Raw genomic sequence first — 12407 nt, 5'->3', positions numbered from 1 at the left:
TTGATCCGATCAACAGAACAGCCTGCTCGTAAAATTAACGTGCAAGTGGCTGAGCACTCCACAGACACGTGTACCCTTAACGTAGTTCTCGGGGATATTCAGCGTGACACAGAGTGTGACAAGGCTAGCCCTTTAAATTACAGGTACAACAGAAACAGGAAATAAGAGTGAGAGAAAGTTTTGGTGAAAGAGTACAGCAGGGTTCGCCACCATCCTCTGCCGGAGCCTCGGTGAGCTTTAGGTGTTTTCGTTCAATAAACATTCACAACGCCCGGTCTGGGAATCGAAACCGCGATCCTATGACCGCGAGTCCGCTGCCCTAACCACTGGGCCATTGCACCTCCACATACATACATACATACATACAAGTGTGTGAATCTTAGCGAAGGATATGCTGAATAAAATCATAATTAACTGATCCGCCCTCATTTTCTCTTACTGAAAGCCAAGAACTTTTCAGCCAAGAACGTACATACATACATACAAACATGTAATACTTCACCCCTGGAATCATGGGTGTTTTGTTCATCATCCTTAAACAACCCTTATTCAGGGACCTTTTGAGCGGGAAGGGCTACTCGTCGTAAAGTTTGGGCCTCGTAAATTTATACCCCAGCGTCACTTTGATGGCGTGTGAGAGATGCCCTCTCACTATGAAAGATGCTCTCTCGCTATGAAAGATGCTCTCTCGCTATGAAAGATGCTCTCTTGCTATGTATGTGTATATAGGCGGATGGCCAAGTGGTTAGAGTGTTGCTCTTACGATCGCGAGATCGTGGTTTCAATTCCTGGACCGGGTGATGCATTGTGTTCTTGAGCAAAACGTTTCATCAAACATTGCTCGGCCATCCCTTCGAAACCTGACGTATGGTACACGTCAGGTGTCGAAGGGATCACAAAACAATGTGTTGCCAGGACAACGTTGATTTGGTGGCGCAGTGAGTTAATGTACAGCACGTGCCTTTGATCACTATAAAGAATCCTTTTGTGCAGGCTGCTCAGCCAGAAATTGCAGAACCGTCTTGTTTTGACCGTGAGAGACAACCGTGAGAGACAACCATATGTATGTTGTCAACCGTGAGAGACAACATACATACATACATATATATATATATATATATATATATATATATATATATATATATATAGCAAAACCCCACCCCACCCAAAACAAAAACGAAGAATAAACACAAAAAATAACAACGCGAGAACGTGGTACATGTAAAGTATTAGGAGACGCTCAGGGAAGGAAAGAAAGGTGGTTTTACATTTCGAGCAAAGCTCTTCTAATGGTGGCAGCTGATGAAGGAAAATGTTCTCTATGTGGCCTGTGTGTTTTCTGTACTCTGGTCATTATTATTTTTTTTGTCTACGTTTTGTTTGCAACGTGCTGTACCCAGATATGCACCTATATATACAGGTAGATGTAGGTATGCACATACTTGTACGTATATATGCATATACTCATTTATTATTTGTTTTATATATACATATATATATATATATATATATATATATATATATATATACAGGGGAGCACATAAGTGCAAAACAAGGTGGAAAGAATTGTACTCGAATACCAAAGGTAGAGTAATAGGTTTTTTTTTATTAAAGCTGCAAAATTATCACAGAACGGTAACTCGGTTTTGTGTTCCCGTCCATCGGACAGTTGTGAATATGTGTGTGTGTGCATAAATATATATTAAGCTTATCCAGGGGTAACGGCAATCAGGCAAGACAATGCGGAGATTATATGTTATATCAAACACAAATATCCGTAGAGCTTTTACAATTACCGAAAAAGAAAAAGAATTGAGAGAGTAGGTCTTTTTATTAGGCTGTTCGGTAAGTTCTGAGAGTTTTAAAGCAAAATCTTTTAACGCTTCATTGAACACACCTGAAGCGTAACACAGTTAAAACTTTGGCGTGGTCGTGCATTTCTTTGTTCCTGACTAAAAATAGATTTTGGTTACTCTTTATTGACATTTAAAATGGATAACCAAAAATTCCATATTCGTGCGGTTATGCATTTTTTTTTTTAAGGAGAAAATGCTCCAAAAACTTGCAAAAACATTTGTGAAGTTTATGGTGATGAGGCTGTAGGTGAATCAACTGTTAGAAGGTGGTTTGCAAAACTTAGAGCTGGAGAGTTTAGCTTAGAAGATGACAGTTGCAGTGGAAGACCTTCAAAATTGGATGAGGACGTTTTGAAGGTAAAAACTGAAGAAAACTCAAATATCACGACTAGAAAACTTGCAGAAGAGCTGGAAGTTTCTAAATGTACAGCTCCTGAACACCTAATAAAGCTAGAATACATTTCTCGCTATAATGTATGGGTCCCTCACAAACTCTCAGAAAAGAATTGCTTGGACCGGTATTCCGTTTGTGATGTGCTTTTGAAACGGAATGAAAACATACCTTTTTTGAAACAACTTGTAACTGGAGATGAAAAATGAATTGCGTATGAAAACGTAGTACGGAAAAGATCATGGAGTTTGCGTAAGGATGACCCAAAACAGCAACCAAAGACGAATATCCATGCCAAAAAGCTATGCTTTGTGTTTGGTGGGGTCATAAAGGCTTTCCCTACAAAACCAGACCATTAATTCTGATGTTTACTTTCGTCAGCTGGCTTACTTGAACAAAAAAAAAAAAATCAAAGAATTGAGGCTGGAGATTGCCAACAGGAAAGTGGTAGTGTTCCAACAAGACAATGCCCGACCACATGTGTCTTTGACTACCCGAACAAAGTTACGTAAACTTGGTTGGGATCTCTTACTCCATCCACCATATTCTCTTGATATTGTGCCATCAGACTACAACTTGTGACACAAGGGCTCATTGGTATTTATTTCATTGACTCCCGAATGGATGAAAGACAATATCAACCCTTCAGCTGAAGTTGAACTCAGAACGTAAAGACAGACGAAATGCCGCTAAGCATTTTGACCAGCGTGCCAAAATAGCACAGTCTGCTAGCACAAGCTTATAAAAAAATCCCCTTTTCTTCTTCTTCTTCTTCTTCTTCTTCTTCTTCTTCTTCTTCTTCTTCTTCTTCTTCTTCTTCTTCTTCTTCATCTTCTTCTTCTCCTCCTCCTCCTCCTTCTTCTTCTTCTACTATCCGTCATAGGTCAACGTTGTTCTTTCTAATTTTGTTTCAAAGCCAGCAATTTTGAGGAGGGAGGTCGATTACATGAATTCCAATGCTCAGCCGGTATTTATTTTAATTTCAAGCTGTCTTTTAAATTGAAACTGTCTTGTACAGTATGCTGGGCTTGTATATGACATGGCCACTTGCTTGGACTCGAAAAAATCTTGTGACCGTCGATATAGAGTTTTGTTTTTGTTGAGTTTTGTTTTTTTGTCTAAAAGTTCTATATCCAAACAACCGCTGTTCTACTTATTGGTGCTCACATCCTATGTCTTTCCATTTCAAGATTATTACACTCCGACAATTATTTCCTGGTAGTGTCTAGTGGGGCTTGGCTAATATTTTACACAGTAAATGTTATTAACAACTTTTCAGGGTGGTAGCGAATAACAATGTAAACGGTTTTTTAAAAATAATTTCTGAACAGAAGACCTCCCTGCGTACTGACAATTCATATTTTTGTGTATAAATAAACTGTATAGCGACGTCGATTATTTTAAATAACCAATGAACATTTTAGAAGATTTTAATAGTGTCAACTTTTCGTTTCCTTTCAGTTCTGATTTTATCGAACCATTTAAAATACATATTGTAGAAAATATACAGATCAATACTCGTAACGACAGATTAACTGCTCTCGAGAAAACTGGTTACAACGTCTTTAAAATACATCCCGAAGATGTTATTATTGATTTCCTCACAGACGCTGGTACTAATGGTTTGAGTCTTAAGCAAAATTCAAGATTATGGATGGGCGATGAAAGCTATGCTGGATCAAGTAGTTTCGAAATTTTGAAGGACAACACCACCTACATTTCTGGTTTTGAAAACATATTACCTGTTTTTTCTAAACGTACTAGCGAAGAGATTGTCGCTTCTTATCTCGCAAAAGCTGGAGACAAAGTCATTGGAAATACGTTTACTTACACGCTTGAAAATCATCTGAAGCATATTAAGGCGGAACCGATTTCTATGGTGGATTGGTCAGATGAGAATTTCGGAGGAAATTTAGATACTAAAGCATTCAGAAATTTCCTGAAACAAAATGATAAAGAAGAAATTTCTTTCGTTATCATGAATGTACCATCAAAGAATCTTGGTGGCCAGCCGGTTAGTATGTCCAACATGAAAGAAGTTTCCGATCTTTGTCGAGAACATTCGATTCCCATCTATATCGAAAGCAGTATGTATGGTGAGAATTGCTGGCGCACAAAGATGCACGAAGAAAACTATTTTAATAAATCATTGGTTGAAATATCTCTGGAAATGTTCTCGTATTTCGATGGCTGCATCCTTTCTGCTAAAAGAGACGGCAGAAGTGAGATAGGGAGCGTCATTTGTCTTCGAGACGAAGAAATGATTCGAGAACTGGGCAGTGTTATAACCTTTAAAGCAGGTTTCATCACTTATGGTGGAATGGCTGGCCGAGACATGGAAATAGTAGCAGAAGGCATGCGCAGTGCATTGGATGAACAGCTCCAAGATTATAGAGAAAAACAATTAGCATATTTCAAAAAATCCTTGAAGGAATTTGGAGTCCCAATTGTAGAACCTATTGGTTGCAACACCATCTTCATTGACGCCGAAAAAGCTTTCCCACAACTTAGTCGAAAGTTTTATCCCGCTTGGTCTTTAGCTTGTGCTGCTTATATAATCGGGGGTATTCGATGCGCAGAGTTTGGTCAAATTACACATGCAACCCAAAGCTTACCCGATGATCATCCACTAAAAGGCCGAGAATTGATCAAACTTGAGGTACCTCGTTTTATATATACGACATGTCATTTCATTTATGTCGCCTACGTTTTCTCGCAGCTGATTTCTCATAAAATGATTTCTGGAATGGAAATTGTCGATTCCCCTGAATGTAAAGTAAAACATATTAAAACATCGATGGTACCACTCAGCTCGATGGACTATGGAGATATCCATCTTCTACCAGTGCTGCAAAATTGTGATCACCTCCACTTCTTTAAACACATTTAATAAACCAGTTTTAACCACTCAACACCTGCTTAGAAATACCAACCTTTCATTTGAATTACACTCCTCTTAAAATAGATGAGATACATCTGATAATGTCGTCTTGAATGCCCTAAAGAGAACAGATAACATGCAGTTAGTCCCAGATCAATTAAGGATAATCTAGGATTAAACAATATATGTAACAACAACATCAATAACACAGACTCAAGAGATTTTTATTTTGCGCTCAAATTCATCTGAAAATATATTTTATAATTCATATATTTTTATAATTTGGCGAAATATTCTGTTAATTTTTGTTCGTATTTCTTTTCAATGCTTCTACTCCAGTTCCCCATATCTATCTATCTATATATATATATATATATATATATATATATATATATCAAAATAAGCAACAAGGATATCCAAAGTTAACGCAGTACGATCATTTCATACGACTCCACATATTTAGATAAGTGGAGTCGCATGAAACGATCGTATTGCATTAACTTTGGATTTCCTTGTTGCTTATTTTGATTTTAATCACCATATTTTGAAATTTTATGGATAATACGGTACTTAATTCTGGTTCCTAAACTTAAGTACCATATTCACCTTGAATCTAAATTTTATATAACTACCTATTGATTGAGCTCTATCTCCCTCTAACAAAAGTATTTGGCCATTAAATTCTTAAATATGATTGCATTCACAAAATCTCTTCAACTAAAACATTGTGCTATGTATATTATCATAACAAACAAGGAAATAAAATGTATTTGGAAACTCGAAGATATTTTTCTCGTGATTTTTACTATTGTTTTATCAACTCTTTAAGAAAAAGAATAATAATTCTACGGAAATAATTTCTAATTTTGGAAGACATTGTGATGCAATATTGCTATTTATCATTTATTATGCTAATGCTATTTAGCCTTTCAAAAATAATGAAATGCCTTTGTCACATTAAAAATGAGACGACAAAATACTATAAAGTGAAAACGCGTGGCTGCCCTATTCGAAAATAGAACCCATGTGATATATGGTCAAAATACCACCGCGGTGAATATGATGACGAAGTAAATCTATATAGATTTTTATATAGATAAGGATATGACCATTATTTAACGATCAAATCAAGTGGCAGCATGAGAAGAAAAAACCTCATAGGTTATAATTATTATTAAAATTATTGAAATTTTCCTTTATTGTATGATATTGCACCTAGCTGTTTATATTAATTTGTGTGTGTGTGTGTGTATGCGCGTGTAGAAGGTTGATAGGTATGACCGTTCAGAGAGTGACCATTGGTTTCGCACCTATAAAGCGCTTAGCTCTATAAGCGACTCGTCAGACTCAAATGGCCGGAGGTATATAACCTCTCTACAACTGCAGAGAGAAAAAACATCACCTATAAACTACTTATGCATTATTATCTTATTTGTATCTCTTCTATATATATATATATATATGTATATATATATATATATATATATATATATATATATATATATATATATATATATATATATATATATATATATATATATATATATATACAGAGAGAGAGAGAGAGAGAGAGAGAGAGAGAGAGAGAGAGAGAAGAGATACAAATAAGATAATAATTCATTTTCAAACGCACAAACGTTGATAGAACAGCAGAGACAGGATAAAATATCCATATAAAGTGGGAAAATATGTCAATAACCACAGTAACCAGCCATGGCTGGTTGCTGACATATTTTCCCACTTTGTATGGATATTTAAATTTTAGTGTTTATCCATTATGTTATTGCTTTTACACCTGTTAATTAAACCTACCTGCCCATAAAGATCAAATATACTCTGTAAGATCAGCTAAAATTACGTAACTATAAACCAGTGGTATATAAAGCATCCACTGACAAAATTTCAAATCTGTATGTAAAAAAATTTACAAAGTTGCAAGCAAATATTGTGGACGCTCCTCTTGAACCTGAATAATTCTAAATAACGTGAACGAATAAGCATTACGTTTAAGAGATTAATATGAACACTAAAGATGTTTTTAGGAGGGTTTTTTTCTTACACACACACACACACACACACACACACACATAACACGACCTCGCTCGGTTGGGACTACACGGGACTTACTTTGATGACATCATTCCATAAAACTTGTTTATGGGGAAAAGATATTGAAAAGTATCAATAGATGTGTGAGTGAGAAAGAAACGAGGAGGGAGGTCTGGAGATGTGCTAGAAACAACAGCCAGATCTCCCCTGAATCACACATTTTCCTCTGAAATTATTGACAATTTTTTTTTAAACCGAAAATGTTTTTCTCACGGGTTTTAAGTGCGTAGTGAAAGAAAAAATTATCGTTTCGGACTGGGGTGGAAGTGAAAAAAATAAATTTTCAAAATTTTTTCTTTTTTTTCTTTTTTTTTTTTTTTTTCGCGTCATTCGGAAGACTTTGGTGAAAAATATTGGAAAAACTTCCAGTCAAAACGGAGAAATTCCGGCTTACGTGGGCCGTCTGATCCGAAACTCACTTTCCCAACTAATGAAATCATAGAGTTACTGCGTTTTATTGTCATTGATATTGAGGTGGTTTGCCATTTCCTTCCTCAAATGGATGGCCGTCGGCTCTTCCGTTCTACGACAGGTTTTATTTTCGTCCTATTGGCTGTCCAGACACCCTCCTGACAAGAGTCGCAAGCGACTCAAACAAGGGTTTTTGGTTTACTCGCCGACCAGTAGCCAGCAATTAAACCGGCTCCCTGCTCTTAAGTAACCTGCTTCCCATTCAAGTGGTCGGTGATGACCAACGAGCACACACTCAGATACACACACACACACATACACATAGCAGGCGCACTAACGTATACGCATATATGCACACACGCAATCGCAAGTACACACACACACTTCTTTTAATCTCCTCCTTCACTTCGCTTGTAAATAACTACGTCTCTACACCCCTACATGTAAGAGGTCATGTCGAAAGGTTCCTGGCTTTGGGTAAAAGAAAATGCAGGAAGATCAGTTAATTATGGCTTCATTCAACATATTCTCTTCTCAGTGGTCCTTGAGTTTTTGTTAAACCCTGTAAAAGAACTCGGAAGTTTAGGCTTCCAACCAAGCCTATTGCGATACACTTAAAACCAGAAACTAACATACCCACTAACATACTCAACACACATGCACACACACATATGAGGTGGTGCTGCAAAGTTCCTGGATTCGGGTAAAAGAAAATAACAGGAGGATCACTTAATTATGATTTTATTCAACATATTCCCCTTTCAGGTTTTCACACTTATTGATGCGGCCCTTTGCAGCGTTACAACAAACACGCGAATTGGTTGTCATTTGTGAATCGTTATGGAAACCACGCCACAATGACGCTTCAATCAGCGCCAAAACGCCCAATGCAAGAATAAGAACGTGGGAGTGTGTGTGTGGGGGGGGTTCGTATGTGTGTGCGAACACACACAGACGAGCGCAGGCACAGACATACACACACACACAAGTACACACACAAACACACACACACACACACACACACACACACACACACACACATACACACACATGACAAGCTTGTACCCAGTTTTTTAAAACTTAATTTCCATTTTTTCTCTTTGCCAGTCTCCAAGCTATGGAACCTTACAAAATCAAGGTTTTTTATCCCACCAAGCTAATCTCAAGAGAAGACCGCATAAATTGTCTGACGGAAGCTCATTACAATCCATTCCTTTTGAAATCAGATGATATATTCATTGATCTGCTAACAGATTCCGGCACTGGAAGCCAAAGCGCAGCTCAGTGGTCCGCCATGATAAATGCTGGCCATTCAACCATTAATTCGGAATACGTCACACAGTTTATACGTACCATTCAACATGTTACCAAATTCAAACATGTATTTCCTGTTCACCAAGGTAGAGGAGCAGAAGACTTGGTAGCAAAACTGTTACTGAATAAAAACAGCGTTGTCCTGAGCAATTCATTGTTTGATACGACACGTGCACACGTCGAATCGTCTGGTGCAATGGGGATAGACTTAGCAGCCACCTCTTCTAAGTTTATGGGAGATGTCAATGTGGGAAAATTCAAGGAATCGCTAGATAAATATGGATCATGGATTCATCTTGTAATAATTACCTGCACCAATAATGTCGTAGCTGGAGCTCCAGTAAGTATGCAAAATATAGAAGTAATAACGAAGTTATGTAGAACAAATAATATCCCGGTTTTCATGGATGCGTGTCGTTTCGTTGAAAATGCTTATTTTATCAAGACTTTAGACGAGAAATATTCAAAGCACACCATCATAGATATTGCACATGAAATGTTTTCCCATTTTGATGGTGCATCTATGTCTCTTAAAAAGGATGGTATAAGCAACGGAGGGGGATTTTTGGCTTTGAACAACGATAAATGGGCAAAAGAAATATTTGATATCGTTGAATACAAAAGTGGTTATTCAACATTTGGTGGAATAACTGGGGCAAATCTTGCTGCATGCACTGTAGGAATTTCTGAAGCCATGAACGAAAATTACCTTCGGTCAAGAATCCATCAAGCAAAGTTGTTGGCTGGTTTCTTGGAAGACAATAACGTTCCAGTCTTTAAACCGGTCGGGGCACACGCAGTTTATGTGAAGGCAAATGAAGCGTTGCCACATCTAGAATTCGCTAAATATCCTGCATGGTCTCTTAATTGTGCCGTATATATTGAAGGTGGAATTCGATGCGGAGAAATCGGTAATGTAATGTTTGGTGAATCTCCAGATGGATCGAAACACACTCACCCTTTTGAATACGTTCGACTGGCTTTACCCAGAAGAACCTATACTGTCAATCATCTACATTTTGTAGCAAAAGTATTTGGCAATGTCACCAAAAAGGCCCAGCTCGTCCACGGAATGGAAATTGTCAAATCTTCGCATCTCTTGAGACATTTCACGATTTGGATGAAACCTATAAACGATATTCTAATAGGAAACGATATCAATGATAAAAACTGAGCTGTCTTCTCTTTGCAAGAGTCCGCTGCAAGTAATGACAGGTTACATTTGGTAATGCCTTCCTTCCCTGTGTTTTTCATTCGTTCTTAGCTCTGGACTCATTTCTCTGAAAGGTGCTTTACGAATACTCTAACCGTGTGCTTTGCAAAAAAAAAAAAAAAGAAAAAAAAATCAATCAGCAGATAAGAAGCTAATTTTATACAGTTTATAAGGATTATTACTATCAAGTATAACGCAGCGAGTTGGCAGAATTGTTAGAACGTCGGAAAACAAAACTTAGCAGCATTTCGCCCGTCTTTACGTTCTGCGTTCGAATTCCATCGAAGTCGACTTTGTTTTTTATCCTTTCGGGGACGATTAAATAAGTACCAGTTGTGCACTGGGTCGATGTAAACGACTTAACCCCTCTTCCGAAATTGCTGCTCCTGTACCAATATTTGAAAGTGTTATATAGGTGTGTGCGTATATATATAATTGCCAACTATGGCGGTCCCATACAGGACGATGCTACTGTTATTTTTAGCCCCAGGAGGACATCTCCCCCAGCTGTCTAACGACACACTGCCTGTGTCCGGTGTGTATCACGTAAGGCTAGAGATGGAAACGATGATTTCTCCTCACAAATACTAATCGGACACAGACAATGTGTCGTCAGCCAGCTGCAGGAGATGTCTTCCTGGGGCTAAAAACAACAGTAGTATCGTCCCCTATGGGACTGCCATTTAGTTGGCAATTATATTTTACGATTCCGTACTGCTACTGTTTACTTCCCGCTCAGAGATTTAATATTAGATTAATGTATGTTGGTGTATTGCTGTGTGTGTGTGTATACGTTTGAGATGGTACCAGTGTTTATACATTTGTTAATGAATAAACAGATAGTTCATCTCCGCCTTTCTCCCTCTCTAGTTATATTAATGCTACGTTTACCTTTATCTACAAGTGGAGTAGCGTGAGATTGTAAACTCGAAAACCTTATCAATAAAACTTATATCTAAAATGTTTAACGCAATTTTATATTTTGAAATGAATTAAAACTGAATAAATTTATTCGTTTTCAACTGATGTACGTTGATGTCGCGTTGTTTCTTCTTTATTTCGTCTCTATTTACTTTTCTGTATCTACGTGTATGTCGTGTGTGTATTTGTGTGTCTCTATGTATATGTACGTTTATTTTTTTCTTTCCGATTCACTTTAGTTCTTTTTCGTGGAGTTCGAGCCAGTCACTAATAAAGTGGCATGGGTTGATAGTGACCTGAGACGATATTTTAATTAGCATTCATTATATATATTTCCATAGTTTTCAAATGCAAAGGATGTTTTCCTTTTTCTGCCAGTCTCTCTTTTTTACTCTCTCTCTCTCTGATTTAGCATGGCTTCTACGGCTGGATGCCCTTCCTAACACCAACCACTCCGAAAGCGTAACACACACATGCATATATATATATATATATATATATCAATGTAACCTCGTGGATATCGTTGGCGATTTTTTCTTCCTCCGTCTTTCCCTTCTTTGGACTTTTCTTTGCTTCCGACGAAGAGCTCCGCTCGAAACGTCAAATTCACTTTCTTTCCTTTCCCGAGCGTCCAGTAACACAATCTGTATCAGGTCCTCACGTTGTTGTTTTTTCTTGTCTTTTTCCTTTTTTGAACTATATATATATATATATATATATATATATATATATATATATATATATATATACACACATATATGTATATATGTATGTATTTATGCATGTATATATCTGTGCATATATAAAGCAGATACATATATAAAGTCTAATTCGCTACAGTATTAATCCCAAATTATCGCTTAGAAGCATAAAAAAGGAAAAAAGAAAAAAGTAAGTAGCAAGTGAAAACCGTCTCACCGAAACAATTTTGTTACAAAATAAATAAAAACCAGTGAACAAAAAACATACATTGTTTTTAAAGAAATAAACTTTAATGTCGCAGTTTAAAGCAATGAATCGTAAGAAAGAAGATGAAAAATGAAAAGCCTTCACATTTCATGTGAAATTTAAGCAAAAGTAAATTTTTTTAAATACACAAATAAAAGCATGAAATAGTCGCTAAATTTACATACACACTCACACAATTATATATATATATATATATATATATATATATATATATATATATGCACAAGCACACACATATATACACACAGTAGTGATTTGACATTATACTTTCACACGTAAGGAAAAATAAAAGTAAAATATTTTAATATACAAACGAAAACATAATATAGATTTATCATTATA

General features: G+C 36.7%; 1 protein-coding gene across 2 annotated transcripts in view; it reads left to right on the top strand.

Annotated features, from left to right (window-relative positions):
• The window catches only part of LOC106884264 (uncharacterized), an 11395-nt gene extending 194 nt beyond the window's left edge, over window positions 1-11201 (top strand). Inside the window, exon 2 of one of the 2 annotated variants that reach the window (XM_014935547.3) lies at window positions 8756-11201. In XM_014935547.3, the coding sequence (XP_014791033.2) occupies window positions 8756-10136 (1381 nt within the window). In that variant the 3' untranslated portion in view covers window positions 10137-11201. Of the gene's footprint in view, window positions 1-3708; window positions 5531-8755 lie in introns of those variants that run through there. The other variant, XM_014935546.3, reaches the window with a different exon arrangement.
• Window positions 11202-12407: the final 1206 nt, after the last annotated feature.

Source organism: Octopus bimaculoides, chromosome 16 (genome assembly GCF_046866305.1).
Source record: "Octopus bimaculoides isolate indiv1 chromosome 16, ASM4686630v1, whole genome shotgun sequence".
Classification (NCBI taxonomy): Eukaryota; Metazoa; Mollusca; class Cephalopoda; order Octopoda; family Octopodidae; genus Octopus; species Octopus bimaculoides.
This window is presented reverse-complemented; position numbering and strand designations above follow the sequence as displayed.